Source organism: Coregonus clupeaformis, chromosome 37, assembly GCF_020615455.1.
Source record: "Coregonus clupeaformis isolate EN_2021a chromosome 37, ASM2061545v1, whole genome shotgun sequence".
Taxonomy (NCBI): Eukaryota; Metazoa; Chordata; class Actinopteri; order Salmoniformes; family Salmonidae; genus Coregonus; species Coregonus clupeaformis.
The window spans coordinates 28,523,217-28,541,423 of record NC_059228.1 but is presented as its reverse complement, the minus strand read 5'-3'; the positions used below and the strand labels follow the sequence as shown (position 1 = coordinate 28,541,423).

Genomic DNA, 18,207 nt, shown 5'->3' with positions numbered 1-18,207 from the left:
ATATGAAGAAAAGGAGACTAGGACAGGAAGTATTTTTGAGAACTGAAACACACCCACATTCAGTCATACATACTCCAATGAACAGAAAAGAGTCAGGCCATTGCCAGTTTTTTCTGTAAGCCATCCTTTTTATTAAAACACCAACGTTGTTATTTCAAAGATCAATTGAAGAGTTTATTTCCAAAACGCTATATCCACAAATTTTTCACATTCGTGTTTTTTCATCAGAAATGATTGCTTATGGGTACCTTCATGTGTGTGTAAAATATTACTATTCTCAGATTTGTATATAATTCATAGATTTTAGATGTATAAGAAAATGTGTTTTTTGCAAAACGCCATTAGCTGGAATGGAATGTTCGTATCCTGTATATTTGACAGTCATATGTGGTTGTCTCACCGAGCTATCTTAAGATGAATGCAGTTGGTGTAAGTCGCTTTGGATAAGAGCATTTGCTAAATGACAAAAATGTCAAATGTAAATGTTTTACATACATATTATTGTATTGAATTATTTATTTAAAAAATAAAATAATATTTTTGTCACAAAAGTATTATTTGTACATTTCTTTATTAAAAATGTCGTTATTTGTTACATATTTGTTAGCATTTTGAAAAAGAACATGATTATGTGTCTCTCTGAAATGAAAAAGTTATAGATTTTAAACAAATACATCTCTGTCATTGAACAACCATATGCCATGATTAGATAGTGAGAAAACATACCAATCTCTTTCATAATTTCATAATTTACCAACATATTTACAAATGTATATATAGCGTTTTGGAATGAAATGCTTCAATTCAACAACAACAACTCAGCTCCCATTGGGTACTAAAAAGGAAAGACAGACAGAGTCCTGTTTTCAGTTGCTATTTTCTATATTAATCCTTTTAAAATAGCCAGCCAGTCACCATTGGGCTTTAGACACCTTAAGAAATTGGTGTTAAAAGGAGTTGAATCAGCAGGGATCTGAGAGCAACATTAAAGGTCCTTTCACCACAAGCCCTTTGCTGCCCCAGCATCCGCATAACATATTGATCCCTTTTAGTCAGAATGTTAGAGCTGGCACCCAGTGGGAGAGCTGCCTGACACTCTCACAACTCTGTAATGATTACCCCCAGTGCCCACCCACCTGTGGTCTAACATAACTTAGAATTAGAATGTACTTTGGTATAATATCGCAATTGAGATATTGGCTCTGAATGCTTTTCTTGAGCTATACACTGTAGATATTACCAAGGGGATCTCACTATGCAAGATCCACAGAAAAGAGACAGGTATGGTCATAGTCTAGGAACATTTACATCCATGTACATTGATCAATATAGAGCATAGATAGAACATCACATTAAGAAACAGTGTCAGACTTTAGTTTTATGTTTTCCATTGAGGGTAAGCACATTAGATACTATGAAACAGTAGCCATGATTAACACTATGGCACATACATTCGCAAACATTTCCTTTGATAATATACACTGGTCGTTATAGGAAATCATACATACATTGAATTGATTGGTGTACTGATTAGAGTAGCTATTTCACACATAAACACGGGGATGTTGTGATTCGTGTGCGTTTTCATGGGTTGGCTCATTCAGCTTGTGCTTAGAACATATGCTATCACCTTGTTAGCTCTTTGTCAGATTGGGTTGGTCAGTCCTAACATAGCTATGTCCAACTGTGCTCTCCAAAGGCCAGGTGAATGGAGGCCCAGCTTTGGAAGACTCAATATCTGCTTCTTTTCAAACCCTCCACCCCTTCTCATCTGTCAGAACGAGGGATGGGTTGTTATCTGGTGAAGTGCGGTTGATGGAGAGGATGGTGTAGTTACGAGAGTAGGGGAGGTTGCGGTGGCACGTGGTACTGAGAGTCTGTGGTCACATTGACCAGGGCAGTGGTCCGGTCAGGTCAGTCTAGCTGGTTTCAGAGAGCATGGCCAGCACTGTGTCGGCCTGTGTGGCTAGCTTGGTGCTGGAGTGACCAGAGAGCTTGTTGAGCGTCTCCTTCAGGTTAAGAGATTCCATTTCTTCCTTCATCGAGCCTAAGAGAGAGAAGTATAGAGACAGAGATAAAGAGAGAGAGTGAGAGAGAGAAAGAAGGAGCGAGAGAACATGAGTGTGTGCGTGTGTGTGTTTGCACGTGCGTGCGTGGGTGGGGTACCTACTGGAGTTGGCCAGGCTACAGATAAGCCCTAGGGCGCTGAACTTGAACTCCACCGCCCCTACTGGGTCATCCAGCATCTTCTGCAGTGTGGGCAAGAGCTCTGCCTCCCGGAATGATTCCTGCATGGAGTCTGGAAAACAGCAGGACATGTTACACGCACACATGCAAGGAGAGTGTGTTAGTCTCTCATTTACAGGAAGTACATCATGGTATTGTACATTGGTATGCAGGGGAATTAGTATAACCTAAAAAGAGCTTACAGTAATTCACCATTGTAAAATATATATTGATATTATTACAAATATATTAGTTTTGGTTACTGTCAGTAAACCTGTATCTAGCTACGTTCTGTTAGTCCAAAGGATAGCTTTAGATGTGTTGATCTTTCCATCTGATTGCTCTCAAAGGATAGTAGAATCCCTCACCGATGTCAATGGCAGATGCAATCGCCATGGCCACCAGTGCTTCATTCTGCATGATCAAGTGTTCACTGGTTGCCATGGAGATGAGGTGTCGCACCCCATCTGCTTTGGTTACAGCGTTGATTACTTCCTGTCAGAGTCGGAAGGGAGAGAATCAGCCTCTAGAAGAGATGAAGATTACATACTGTATGTTTGTATGGTGTGTGTGTGTGTGTGTGTGTGTGTGTGTGCGTGCATGCGTGCATGCGTGTGTGTGAGTGACTCACTGGGGCACGGGAGTGTCTAATAAGGGCGGCCAGGAGGCGGTTTGCCTCTCCCCTGACCCCTGAATGGTCCCGTGCCTCACACCACTCCATGATCCTCGCCAACAAAACCTCATCTTTACCCAGCACTGCAGCTGCCTCCTCTGAGAGAGGAGGAGAGGAGCGAGTGGAGGAGGAGAGAGTCAGAGATAGAGAGGGGGTGTGAGAGATTGAGTGAGGGGAGAGAGTAGAGATGAGAGAAATATGTTGGTTAGAAAGGGATAGAAAGAGAGAGAGAGAGAGAGAGAGAGAGAGAGAGAGAGAGAGAGAGAGAGAGAGAGAGAGAGAGAGAGAGAGAGAGAGAGAGAGAGAGAGAGAGAGAGAGAGAGAGAGAGAGAGAGAGAGAGAGAGACAGAGACAGAGAGAGAGAGAGAGAGAGACAGAGACAGAGAGAAAGGGAGGGAACGATAGAGAGAGAGAGACAGAGAGACAGAGAGAAAGGGAGGGAAAGAAACAATGAAAGGATTAGAGAGAGTTGTGGGGAGAAGAGTTAAGGGAACGGAGATTGAAGAATGTAGAAAGAGAACCACAGAGAAAGGAGAGAGGTGAAGTGAGAAAGCAGACTCAGAGTGGTGATTCCCTTAAATGTTATTGGCCACATGCGCCGAATACAACAGGTGCAGACATTACAGTGAAATGCTTACTTACAGCCCTTAACCAACAGTGCATTTATTTTTAATAAAATAGTAGAATAAAACAACAAAAAAGTGTTGAGAAAAAAAGAGCAGAAGTAAAATAAAATAACAGTAGGGAGGCTATATATACAGGGGGGTACCGGTGCAGAGTCAATGTGCGGGGGCACCGGCTAGTTGAGGTAGTTGAAGTAATATGTACATGTGGGTAGAGTTAAAGTGACTATAAATAAATAATTAACAGAGTAGCAGCAGCGTAAAAATATGGGGTGGGGGGGGCAGTGCAAATAGTCCGGGTAGCCATGATTAGCTGTTCAGGAGTCTTATGGACTATTTTACTCATAAAAATCAGGCCATGTGATGTGTTGATGATGATAATGATGTTGATGATGATGATACATGGTTTTCTTGTTTTTTTGTCTTTTATCTGTTTCGAGTTCTTTGCTAAATGAAATATTGATCACAAAACATGGATGATTGGTGGTTGACTAGTTTGATGTGCTGACTGTCCCTGTGTGCTATGTTTGGTGCATTAGATGAGTCCCACACACATTCAATTACCTCTGCACTAGATACATGCATTTTGCCTATATTTTAGTTTAGTCACATACAGTATAACCCAGACCTCTACATTAAGCACACATCCTATTTTCCTTCACCATACACCTTTCCCACTCACCTTGTCCATCCACCATCATGCGCAGGGTGCCCAGCAGTTTGAACTGCACTGGGGGCATGTCAGAGCGCAGCAAGGTCCTAATTCTCTCTGTCACCCCATCCTCCAGCATCCTCACCTTATTACTGGCTGAAACACCAGGTAGAAGAGGGGTCACAGTGGTCTTAGAGCTGAGAGTCCTCAGTGTAAGAAGAGCTTACAAGATAATCACATTAGTGATACATTTTCCGCTGCCAGTTTGTCATTCAGTGGTGGGTTCAGTGGGGTCAGTGTGTGTGTGTGTGTGTGTGTGAGTGCGTGCGTGTGCATGTGTGTTTGTGGTTATCCATCCTACTATATACCTGGGATCGCCAGGTTTCTGAGTGCGCTCAATCCGGCATGCTGGACGGACACGTCGCCTTCGTCCACATGCTGCTCCAGCAGGGTCAGGATATGAGGAACCACCCCCAGCTCCAACATCTTCACACAGTTACTGTCTGAGAAGGGTGAAAGAGACAGAGAGAGACAGAGAGAGAGAGGGAGCGGGAGCGGGAGGGAGGGAGGGAGGGAGGGAGAGAGGGAGGGAGGGAGGGAGGGAGGGAGGGAGGGAGGGAGGGAGGGAGGGAGAGAGAGAGAGAGAGAGAGAGAGAGAGAGAGAGAGAGAGAGAGAGAGAGAGGAGAGAGGTGATAAGGTAATATAATTTGGGCTTTAGAACATCAGAGACTGATGAGAATCCATTCTCATGTCAAAACCAAAGCAGTCAATGCAGATAAGTCAATCTGAAGGCATTTTGTCATCTCACCGTTCCTGGCAAAGTTGGCGATGGCCAGGGCTCCAGAGAGCTGCAGCTGAGTGTTGGAGGACTGCAGCCAGGAGAGTACGTCCTGGTACACCACCCCCGTGCCCTCGCCGAAACACTTCTGCATGGACTCATCTAATGCACCAAAACACAGCACACAGGGACAGTCAGCACATCAAACTAGTCAACCACCAATTATCCATGTTTTGTGATCAATATTTCATTTAGCAAAGAACTCGAAACAGATAAAAGACAAAGAAACAAGAAAACCATGTATCATCATCATCAACATCATTATCATCATCAACACATCACATGGCCTGATTTTTATGAGTAAAATAGTATTCTTAGTTTGAGAGTATTTTAGCTCGATTACATACGGAATCAAACATCAATCAAATTGAGTGATGTGAGCTGACAGACAGTGAAGGGGTGTGTGTGAGTGAGGCATGGACTATGGGGTTAGGTTCAAGGGGAGGACCATAGAGGGATTCTGGTGCCTCCAGGTCAGGTTGAGTTCTTTACCTCCCAGCAGGAGAGAAACGATAAGGTTAGAGGCGATCTTGATGCTGCAGAGGTCATGGGGGTCAGAGCCGCCCTGTAGACCTCGAATCATCTCAGACAGAGCCTCAGGAACCCCCGACTCCACAAACTGCAGCTTCAGCACGTCTGACAACAGCAGCACAGGAGGGGTGTGTTAGTCTGAGCACACATTCATTCAACCCTCCATGTGAAAAGCTTAAGCCTCACTTGCAGCCTATTTCATCTCATCCGTTTCTGTATAAATGATAATCATTTGAATGACCACATTCAGGCCCTTGCCCAGACTCACCATTCTCTCCCAGTGATCCCAGCACCTCCAGTATAATGTGTCTTCTCTCTGCGTCAGTAGCCCGTTTTAGCTGGGCCGTCAGCACCTCTGCCACGCCCACCTCTACTAGCGCCTCCCGCGTCGTGTCTGCAGGGGTCAGAGACCACTTTTTTAAATGGACACCTTTGTCTAACCAGGCCTGTCAGTTAAGAAACAATTTTCATTCACAGATAAGATGTGAGAAACACAATAACTGGTTCAAGTCAGTATATTTACATTTTAGTCATTTAGCAGACGCTCTTATCCAGAGTGACTTACAGGAGCAATTAGGGTTAAGTGCCTTGCTTAAGGGCACATCAACAGATTTTTCACCTAGTCGGCTCTGGGATTAGAACCAGCGACCTTTCGGTTACTGGCACAACGCTCTTACCCACTAAGCTACCTGCCGCTCCAAGTAAACAAATGAGACAAGCACGCAATTTTGGTTCAGAAATGTAACCAAAAACAAACAGGCTTTCCTCCCCACTGGCTACAGACGTCAGTTCAACGTCTATTCCGGGTTGGTTCAATGTAATGTCATTGAAATGACGTGGAAACAACGTTGATTCAACCAGTGTGTGCCCAGTCGGTCCCCTCTGTGACCCTCTCTAGAGTATACTAAAGTTCCTCTGATTTGACTCACCCATGTCAGCCAGGTTACAGAGGGCCAGCAGACACACGTTGACCAGTGGGTCGTTCTCTAGGTTCTCCCTCATGATGGCTACCAGCCTGGGGATCACCCCACACTGCACTAGCTGATCCTGCTGGGCCGCTGAGAGAGGGAGGAGGAAAGAGATGAAAGGGGAAGGGAGAGAAGGAGGTAGAGAGTAATGGAGACTGAGATAAATAGACATAGAGACGTGGAGGCACACACACCAAATCCACCAGGACATATTCATTTAGTAGGCAGATTCTGGTTCAGATTTATCCTGTCACCGCAGGTAAAGCCTGATTCCCCCTGGGAAGGTCCCGGCCTGCAGGAGTCAGTCTCACTCACTGTTGTCGAAGCAGATGCGTCCGATGGCTCTGCCAGTGTGGAGCAGCAGCTCCTCGTCTGCACTGTTCAGCAGGGGCACCAGAACCGTCACGAGGCCCGCATCAATGCACGGGTCCCTCACCGCCGCTGGAACACAGGGACAGCATTTCCTTAATCTCTGTTTCTACCCACAGTAAGCCTATGGCATTGTTGTGTTTGTAAATAGAGGACTGGATCTTGCTAGATGCAAATGAAAAGTACTCCTGCTGCTGTCATTGAGTGATAACCAAAACCACCCCCTCATTTTTGGTTTAGGGTTGGTACAGAATGCATATAAGTCAGTGGCAGAAGTTCTGCTTTAAGAAAAATATATATAGATTAAAGAACAAAGGATAGTGAAGGAAGTATAGGGCACATCAGTAACATATATTGTGCATAGATATCATCTACATAAAGTTAATTAAAAGAGAACATTAGCATAACTTATTTTGAAAGGGCACTTTGAACCTCAAGTACCCACTGGGCACACACTGGTTGAATCAACGTTGTTTCCACGTCAGTTCAATTAAATGACGTTGAACCAACGTGGAATAACAGTTGAATTGACATCTGTGCCCTGTGGGTACTTAGTAGAGGTCATGAATATTAGTTGATAGGTAATGAGTAGGAGCAGGTGAGGTTGCACAGAGACCACTGTTCTGTCAAAACTGTCCATCAATGGAAATTGTCTGATTACAGCCATCCATAGCAAAATGAACTTATTTTATTTTCAAACACAGTGCGAGTCAGAGTAGTAGTGATTAAGGGCTTGGTTCTCTCCATTAAACTCAGATTGGTAATCATCCGTTCTTCACGGGCTGGCATCTCAACTCACCTTCCCTGGCCATTTCTGCCACCACCAATGCCACTTGATTGGTGAGAGGACTCTTCTCCCTGAGGGACTGGGCTAGGATGGGAAGGATCCCACTGGAGGCGATCTCCACAGCAGCTCCCTTCTCTGGGGACAGATCATACACACACTTATATGTCAACTACCCCTTGGCATTGAGATACAATAGAATGGAATTGAACTGAAGACAGAAAATGACAATTGGCTTTATAGTAACATAAATAATCTTTATTGACCTATAGACAAACCAGCTAATTGTTAACCAGAAATGAACTCAGACACAACTTTTGCTAATGAAAGTGTCCCAGCATTAGATGTAATGCCATTTCCTGTGCCAAGTCTCTTCTCTTTGATGAGCTTGATCAGGATCACTGAGTGCACCGGTTGTCTTTGGCTTTCCTCTCTCTTCTCCTCTCTACAATTAACAATGACTCTAACACCTCTGTGATGTCAGGAGGAGACCAGAGAGAGAAACTAAAATTGAATCCTCCTCTGTTGAGCTTAGGAGGGAGATTCATTGTGATTATTAAAGCAGCAACATGCAATAGACACAGAGGAAAACTTAATATTAGCATTTCCCCTTTCAGAGAATGTCACAACTGCCGAGGAGGCAGGTCAGGTTGTCAGGCACTAGGCCACGCTGCTATGGTAATAATGTCCCCTTGCCCGTTTTTGAGGAGAACCAAATGTGGCTGCCCGTGCACAGTGCAACCTCATATAAATTGGATATTTGCCGAACCAGAAAGAGGGAGAGATGGAGAATAACCTGACCTGTCACTCTCACACTTCCTTCCTTTCATTCTTTCTCTCCGATCCCCCCTCCCCCTCTTCACAGCACTGTGATGTTTAATGAATACAGATGAGAAACAGCAGGGGTGTTCTGAACACTGCTGCAACACTCAGTCTTTTTATAGCTGAAGATTTGGGCCAAGACTACGCCAGGCATCCAAAATATGATTTTTTAAAAAGAGAACTTGTGCCTCAGCCCAGAAAATCAAAAAAGGGGGAACGATAGATTCCTAAACAACATGATAAATATGTTGAGATAATTGAAGCTGAGACGATATATCGTTTCTAAATGATCTGGCCTTGCTTGCCATGGCCAAAGCAATGTCATAAAAGCTGACTGCTGGGAACAGGGCAGGAGTGAGATTGATGAGTCCGAGGTCAGTGTCTACTGGTGTGTGTGTAGAGTACAGACTCACTCTTGTCCAGTAGCACAGCCAGCAGGGTGTCCAGATGAGGCTTCAGCTCCTGCTCTACCAGCTCGGTGCTCACACTGATGGCATTCAGTGCCTCTGTCAGAGTGTCTGCAACACATACACACACGGGCACGGGCACGCGCACGCACACATCATATATTAGTCATATCCTTCTGCAGAACAACTACACTGCTTACATATACTACATAATATTCCTGTAGATATAATACATGCTGGTACTGTACATTCTGATCTTGTATACACACCCACACATAAATATCTACACTGAAACCCCTCATGAACCTTCAGGCTTTCCAATCTCATAGTGGCTTGCAAATGCGCATACACGTCAATAATGGTATAAATGTATTGCCCTCATTCATCATCCTGCCTACTGTCAATAGATGCAAACCAACACAAGCTACAGTAACGCTGTTTTTATGTTAATTCTGAATATTTCTGGACAAGTGACTCCCCCAAAGACACTGCAGTGATTGCAAATAAATGTTGCTGCAATGCACCTCAGCAAAACATACTGTACAGGACCAGAGTGACATGAATATATGAATACACAGGCAGAGAGATCAAGTCGCATCATGCCATTTTACATCGGAGACAGGGAGGGGGTGGCTGGCGATGGTATCCCCCATACCAGAGGCTAGGAGTAGAAGGGAGAGAAGGGGGGGGAGGTGCATGTTTACATCATTCCTCGAACATGCCTCTGTCCCCTCCAGCTAGCAAATATCTGACCGCTTGGTACATGTTTTGTCACGTCACACACTTTCCTGCATGAGGATGTTGTTGTGACAGGGGACACTGTGTGCGTGCGTTCGGCGTGTGTGTATGGGGGCGGTCTCGCCATTCAGGCTCTCCATTGGTCTCCCCATACAGTCTACTTATAGACAAATTAAATCAAATCAAATCAAATCAAATCAAATTGTATTGGTCACATGCGCCGAATACAACAGGTGCAGACATTACAGTGAAATGCTTACTTACAGCCCTTAACCAACAGTGCATTTATTTTAAACAAAAAAAGTAAAAATAAAACAACAAAAAAAGTGTTGAGAAAAAAAAGAGCAGAAGTAAAATAAAGTGACAGTAGGGAGGCTATATATACAGGGGGGTACCGTTGCAGAGTCAATGTGCGGGGGCACCGGCTAGTTGAGGTAGTTGAGGTAATATGTACATGTAGTTAAAGTGACTATGCATAAATACTTAACAGAGTAGCAGCAGCGTAAAAAGGATGGGGTGGGGGGGCAGTGCAAATAGTCCGGGTAGCCATGATTAGCTGTTCAGGAGTCTTATGGCTTGGGGGTAGAAGCTGTTGAGAAGTCTTTTGGACCTAGACTTGGCACTCCGGTACCGCTTGCCGTGCGGTAGCAGAGAGAACAGTCTATGACTAGGGTGGCTGGAGTCTTTGACAATTTTGAGGGCTTTCCTCTGACACCGCCTGGTATAGAGGTCCTGGATGGCAGGAAGCTTTGCCCCAGTGATGTACTGGGCCGTACGTACTACCCTCTGTAGTGCCTTGCGGTCGGAGGCCAAGCAGTTGCCATACCAGGCGGTGATGCAACCAGTCAGGATGCTCTCGATGGTGCAGCTGTAGAACTTTTTGAGGATCTGAGGACCCATGCCAAATCTTTTTAGTCTCCTGAGGGGATAGGCTTTGTCGTGCCCTCTTCACGACTGTCTTGGTGTGTTTGGACCATGATAGTTCGTTGGTGATGTGGACACCAAGGAACTTGAAGCTCTCAACCTGTTCCACTACAGCCCGTCGATGAGAATGGGGGCATGCTCAGTCCTCTTTTTTTTCCTGTAGTCCACAATCATCTCCTTTGTCTTGGTCACGTTGAGGGAGAGGTTGTTGTCCTGGCACCACACGGCCAGATCTCTGACCTCCTCCCTATAGGCTGTCTCATCGTTGTCGGTGATCAGGCCTACCACTGTTGTGTCGTCGGCAAACTTAATGATGGTGTTGGAGTCGTGCCTGGCCATGCAGTCATGGGTGAACAGAGAGTACAGGAGGGGACTGAGCACGCACCCCTGAGGGGCCCCCGTGTTGAGGATCAGTGTGGCAGATGTGTTGTTACCTACCCTTACCACCTGGGGGCGGCCCGTCAGGAAGTCCAGGATCCAGTTGCAGAGGGAGGTGTTTAGTCCCAGGATCCTTAGCTTAGTGATGAGCTTAGAGGGCACTATGGTGTTGAATGCTGAGCTGTAGTCAATGAATAGCATTCTCACGTAGGTGTTCCTCTTGTCCAGGTGGGAAAGGGCAGTGTGGAGTGCAATAGAGATTGCATCATCTGTGGATCTGTTGGGGCGGTATGCAAATTGGAGTGGGTCTAGGGTTTCTGGGATAATGCTGTTGATGTGAGCCATGACCAGCCTTTCAAAGCACTTCATGGCTACAGACGTCAGTGCTACGGGTCGGTAGTCATTTAGGCAGGTTATCTTAGAGTCCTTGTGCACGGGGACTATGGTGGTCTGCTTGAAACATGTTGGTATTACAGACTCAGTCAGGGACATGTTGAAAATGTCAGTGAAGACACTTGCCAGTTGGTCAGCACATGCTCGGAGTACACGTCCTGGTAATCCGTCTGGCCCTGCGGCCTTGTGAATGTTGACCTGCTTAAAAGTCTTACTCACATCGGCTACGGAGAGCATGATCACATAGTCATCCGGAACAGCTGGTGCTCTCATGCATGCTTCAGTGTTGCTTGCCTCGAGCGAGCATAGAAGTGGTTTAGCTCGTCTGGTAGGCTTGTGTCACTGGGCAGCTCGCGGCTGTGCTTCCCTTTGTAGTCTGTAATAGTTTTCAAGCCCTGCCACATCCGACGAGCGTCAGAGCCAGTGTAGTACGATTCAATCTTAGACCTGTATTGACTCTTTGCCTGTTTGATGGTTCGTCGGAGGTCATAGCGGGATTTCTTACAAGCGTCCGGGTTAGAGTCCCGTTCCTTGAAAGCGGCAGCTCTACCCTTTAGCTCAGTGCGGATGTTTCCTGTAATCCATGGCTTCTGGTTGGGGTATGTATGTACGGTCACTGTGGGGGACGACATCATCGATGCACTTATTGATGAAGCCAGTGACTGATGTGGTGTACTCCTCAATGCTGTCTGAAGAATCCCGAACATGTTCCAGTCTGTGCTAGCAAAACAGTCCTGTAGCTTAGTATCTGCGTCATCTGACCACTTTTTTATTAACCGAGTCACTGGTGCTTCCTGCTTTAGTTTTTGCTTATAAGCAGGAATCAGGAGGATAGAGTTATGGTCAGATTTGCCAAATGGAGGGCGAGGGAGAGCTTTGTATGCGTCTCTGTGTGTGGAGTAAAGGTGGTCTAGAGTTTTTTTCCCTCTGGTTGCACATTTAACATGCTGGTAGAAATTAGGTAGAACGGATTTAAGTTTCCCTGCATTAAAGTCCCCGGCCACTAGGAGCGCTGCATCTGGATGAGCGTTTTCCTGTTGATTAATGGCCTTGTACAACTCATTCAGTGCAATCTTAATGCCAGCATTGGTTTGTGGTGGTAAATAGACAGCTATGAAAAATATAGATGAAAACTCTCTTGGTAAATAGTGTGGTCTACAGCTTATCATAAGATACTCTACCTCAGGCGAGCAAAACCTCGAGACTTCCTTAGTATTTGGTTTTGTGCACCAGCTGTTGTTTACAAATATACACAGACCGCCACCCCTTGTCTTACCAGAGTCAGCCGTTCTGTCCTGCCGATGTAGCGTATAGCCTGCTAGCTGAATGTTATCATTGTCGTCGTTCAGCCACGACTCGGTGAAACATAATATATTACAGTTTTTAATGTCCCGTTGGTAGGATAACCGTAATCTTAAATCGTCCACTTTATTTTCAAAAGATTGAACGTTGGCTAATAGGATTGATGGAAGAGGCAGTTTACTCGCTCGCCGTCGGATCCTTACAAGGCACCCCGATCTGCGTCCACGATATCTCCGTCTCTTCTTCACGCGAATGACGGGGATTTGGGCCTTGTCGGGTGTCTGTATGATATCCTTCGGGGACGCCTCGTTGAAGAAAAAATCTTCGTCCAATACGAGGTGAGTAATCACTGTCCTGATATCCAGAAGCTCTTTTTGGTTATAAGAGACGATGGCAGAAACATTATGTACAAAATAAATTACAAATAACGCGGAAAAACACACATAATAGTACAATTGGTTAGAGGGCTGTAAAACGGCAGCCATCTTCTCCGGCGCTGTTCATACATTACTTTGGAGCCAAGACTGTTATTGATTACTATAATCTTGGCCGTAAATCACTTTCCAACTTCATTTAACCAATCTGAAAATAAAGCCATGTGAACAAAAAAATAGCCTAGAACCCTTGACTTGAGAGCAGAGAGAAAGACAGAGCCTTGTCAATGTGTGGGTGTGACAGTCAGCTGTCCTCTGTGCTGTTCCGTCAACACACACTTTCTGAGCAGAGCCACAGAGAGAGCCACAGCACAGAGAGTAATCACCTTGGCTAATCCCTGGTAAGCAGTGTGGAAATAGAACCTGCAGTGGGGGGCTATCAGGGTTATATGCACAGTGTCAATTACCATAGAGACCCCCGTTCCTCTGTTTCCATTTGTCACTCAGTGTGTGTGTATATGTGTGTGCATGTGTGTCTAGACAGGGGAAATGCTGCCTACAGCAGAGTGTTAATCTGTCCCCCCGAGACGTCAATTCAATGTTAATTCCACGTTGGTTCAACGTAATTTCATTGAAATTACGTGGAAACAATGTTGATTCAACCAGTGTGTGCCCAGTGGGAGTGTGCTTCCATTTAGACATCTCCAGCCCTCCCGGCTCTCTCTCCCCTCCTCGCCCTGTCTCCCGGGGTTTCTATGGCAACAGCCCCCTGCACCCTCTCTCTATCCCAACGGGTTTACCTGAGCCGGTAATGTCAGCCTATGTTACTATGACCTTTAAACACAAGACAGGAAACGAAACACCTTGTCTCCTGGAATCTAGCCTGAGCTACATCCTTGTTGATCCCTGCTGTACTGTACATCCCCACCCTGCTCCAAATATTGTCAACGCCTCCACTGCTAAATGCACTCATTAGCATGCACACGCTGTAAGGGAGGTTTTCAGAAAGGGTTTTTCTACTCACCCATGTTAGCCATGGCTGCAGGTCGGCAGGCGCTCACTCTGTCTCCCTAGGATTCTATCCCGGCTCCCTGGCTGTGTGTGTGTTTGGCTTAGTAATGAGAGAAGAGTAGCCCTTCTTCAGGCCAGGCGTGCCCCGTCTCCCAGCTCTGCTTCAGTCAGCTGAGCAGTCTGTGTCTCCCTCCCTCCCTCTCTCTCTGCTCTACCACCCTGCTCCCCCTCTCATCACTGCACTTGCGTTCTCTCTCCCTATCTCCCTCTCTGTCTCTCTGCCTTCATTTCCCTCTGTTTCTCTCACACAGTACGAGAGCTTGGGACTATAAGGTTCTATCTGCATTTTAGTCAAAATGTAGTTATTGACATAGCCTTGTTCTGTTCAATGTTCTCTAACTATATAGTACTCTAAATACCCCAATTCATGTTGTTAAGTTCAAAAGAATACACGGATAAAAAATTGCTGACACCATTCAAACCAATGAAGGTTCGGAACACTGTCTGTCTTGTCTGTACCGCTCAGTCCCTGCCTCTGTTTTCTAATTCTCTCATGTCTTTCTCCTTCTCCTTCTCTTTCACACAATCCCTCCCACTCCCACTCCCCCTCCCCCTCCCCCTCCCCCACCCTTCTGCCTCTCTTCCTCTCGCTCTCTCAAATCAATTCAATTCAATTCAATTTAAGGGGCTTTATTGCCATGGTAGACATTTGTTTACATTGCCAAAGCAAGTGAAATAGATAATAAACAAAAAGTGAAATAAACAATCAAAAATTAACAGTAAACATTACATTAATCGAGAATTTCAACAAGCATTTTGCTACGGCTGGCCATGCTTTCCACCTGGCTACCACTACCCCGGCCACCAGCTCTGCACCCTCAGCTGCAAATTGCCCATGCCCCCCCGCTTCTCCTTCACACAAATTCAGACAGCTGATGTTCTGAAAGAGCTGCAAAATCTGGACCCCTACAAATCATCTGGGCTAGACAATCTGGACCCTTTCTTTCTAAAAAATAGCAGCCGAAATTGTCGCAACCCCTATTACTAGCCTGTTCAACCTCTCTTTTGTAACGTCTGAGATCCCCAGAGATTGGAAAGCTGCCGCGGTCATCCCCCTCTTCAAAGGGGGTGACACTAGATCCAAACTGTTACAGACCTGCAGTGAGGGAAAAAAGTATTTGATCCCCTGCTGATTTTGTACGTTTGCCCACTGACAAAGACATGATCAGTCTATAATTTTAATGGTAGGTTTATTTGAACAGTGAGAGACAGAATAACAACAAAGAAATTCAGAAAAACGCATGTCAAAAATGTTATAAATTGATTTGCATTTTAATGAGGGAAATAAGTATTTGACCCCTCTGCAAAACATGACTTAGTACTTGGTAGCAAAACCCTTGTTGGCAATCACAGAGGTCAGACGTTTCTTGTAGTTGGCCACCAGGTTTGCACACATCTCAGGAGGGATTTTGTTCCACTCCTCTTTGCAGAACTTCTCCAAGTCATTAAGGTTTCGAGGCTGACGTTTGGCAACTCGAACCTTCAGCTCCCTCCACAGATTTTCTATGGGATTAAGGTCTGGAGACTGGCTAGGCCACTCCAGGATCTTAATGTGCTTCTTCTTGAGCCACTCCTTTGTTGCCATGGCCATGTGTTTTGGGTCATATTCATGCTGGAATACCCATCCACAACCCATTTTCAATGCCCTGGCTGAGGGAAGGAGGTTCGCACCCAAGATTTGACGGTACATGGCCCCATCCATCGTCCCTTTGATGCGGTGAAGTTGTCCTGTCCCCTTAGCAGAAAAACACCCCCAAAGCATAATGTTTCCACCTCCATGTTTGACGGTGGGGATGGTGTTCTTGGGGTCATAGGCAGCATTCCTCCTCCTCCAAACACGGCGAGTTGAGTTGATGCCAAAGAGCTCGATTTTGGTCTCATCTGACCACAACACTTTCACCCAGTTCTCCTCTGAATCATTCCAGATGTTCATTGGCAAACTTCAGACGGGCCTGTATATGTGCTTTCTTGAGCAGGGGGACCTTGCGGGCGCTGCAGGATTTCAGTCCTTCAGGGCGTTGTGTGTTACCAATTGTTTTCTTGGTGACTATGGTCCCAGCTGCCTTGAGATCATTGACAAGATCCTCCCGTGTAGTTCTGGGCTGATTCCTCACCGTTCTCATGATCATTGCAACTCCACAAGGTGAGATCTTGCATGGAGCCCCAGGCCGGGGGAGATTGACAGTTATTTTGTGTTTCTTCCATTTGCGAATAATCGCACCAACTGTTGTCACCTTCTCACCAAGCTGCTTGGCGATGGTCTTGTAGCCCATTCCAGCCTTGTGTAGGTCTACAATCTTGTCCCTGACATCCTTGGAGAGCTCTTTGGTCTAGGCCATGGTGGAGAGTTTGGAATCTAATTGATTGATTGCTTCTGTGGACAGGTGTCTTTTCTACAGGTAACAAGCTGAGATTAGGAGCACTCCCTTTAAGAGTGTGCTCCTAATCTCAGCTCGTTACCTGTATAAAAGACACCTGGGAGCCAGAAATCTTTCTAATTGAGAGGGGGTCAAATACTTATTTCCCTCATTAAAATGCAAATCAATTTATACAAATTTTTACATGCGTTTTTCTGGTTTTTTTTGTTGTTATTCTGTCTCTCACTGCTCAAATAAACCTACCATTAAAATTATAGACTGATAATTTTTTTGTCAGTGGGCAAACGTACAAAATCAGCAGGGGATCAAATACTTTTTTCCCTCACTGTATATCCATCCTGCCCTGCCTTTCGAAAGTTTTTGAAAGCCAAGTTAACAAACAAATCACCAACCATTTCGAATCCCACCGTACCTTCTCTGCTATGCAATCCGGTTTCTGAGCTGGTCATGGGTGCACCTCAGCCCCGCTCAAGGTCCTAAACGATATTATAACCGCGATCGATAATAGACAGTACTGCGCAGCCGTCTTCATCGACCTGGCCAAGGCTTTCGACTCTGTCAACCACCGCATTCTTATTGGCAGACTAAATAGCCTTGGTTTCTCAAATGACTGCCTCGCCTGATTCACCAACTACTTCTCAGATAGAGTTCAATGTGTCAAATCGGAGGGCCTGTTGTCTGGACCTCTGGCAGTCTCTATGGGGGTGCCACAGGGTTAAATTCTCGGGCCGACTCTTTTCTCTGTGTATATCAATGATGTCGCTCTTGCTGCTGGTGACTCTCAGATCCACCTCTACGCAGACGACACCATTTTGTATACATCTGGCATTGGACACTGTGTTAACAAACCTCCAAACAAGCTTCAATGCCATACAACACTCCTTCCGTAGCCTCCAACTGCTCTTAAACACTAGTAAAACTAAATGCATGCTCTTCAATCGAACGCTGCTGGCACCCGCCCACCCGACTAGAATCACTACTCTCGGCGGGTCTGACCTAGAGTATGTGGACAACTACAAATACCTAGGTGTCGAACTCCCGAGTGGCGCAGTGGTCTAGAGATCCTGATTCGAGTCCAGGCTCTGTCGCAGCCGGCCGCGACCGGGAGACCCATGGGCGGTGCCCAATTGTTCCAGCGTCGTCCAAGGTAGGGGAGGGTTTGGCTGGCAGGGAAGTGGGTTCGTTTCCCACGGGGGGCCAGTATGAAAAAAACAAACACATGTATGCATTCACCAACTGTAAGTTGCTCTGGATAAGAGCGTCTGCTAAATGACTAAAATATCTGGTTAGACTGTAAACTATCCTTCCAGACTCACATTAAGCATCTCCAATCCAAAGTTAAATCTAGAATCGGCTTCCTATTTCGCAACAAAGCCTCCTTCACTCATGCTGCCAAACATGCCCTCGTTAAACTGACTATCCTACTGATCCTTGACTTCGGCAATGTCATTTACAAAATAGCCTCCAACACTCTACTCAGCAAATTGGATGTAATCTATCACAGTGCCATCTGTTTTGTGACCAAAGTCCCATATACTACCCACCACTGTGACCTGTACGCTCTTGTTGGCTGGTCCGCACTACATATTCGTCGCCAAACCCACTGGCTCCAGGTCATCTATAAATCACTGCTAGGCAAATCCCCGCCTTATCTTAGCTCATTGGTCACCATAGCAACACCCACCCTTAGTATGCCCTCCAGCAGGTATATCTCACTGGTCATCCCCAAAGCCAACACCTCCTTTGGCCGCCATT

General features: G+C 45.7%; 1 protein-coding gene across 1 annotated transcript; it reads right to left on the bottom strand.

Moving 5' to 3' along the window:
• Positions 1-523: 523 nt before the first annotated feature.
• LOC121553602 (rap1 GTPase-GDP dissociation stimulator 1-like) lies at positions 524-14,336 on the bottom strand. The gene is made up of 14 exons (XM_041866848.1): positions 14,028-14,336; positions 8,901-9,005; positions 7,681-7,803; positions 6,828-6,953; positions 6,474-6,602; positions 5,813-5,938; positions 5,506-5,649; positions 4,984-5,115; positions 4,543-4,677; positions 4,205-4,330; positions 2,858-2,997; positions 2,595-2,721; positions 2,171-2,299; positions 524-2,047 (listed from the first exon to the last, which is right to left on the bottom strand). The coding sequence occupies exons 1-14, from the start codon at positions 14,038-14,040 to the stop codon at positions 1,920-1,922; spliced, it is 1,683 nt and encodes a 560-aa protein (XP_041722782.1). The 5' UTR covers positions 14,041-14,336; the 3' UTR covers positions 524-1,919.
• Positions 14,337-18,207: the final 3,871 nt, after the last annotated feature.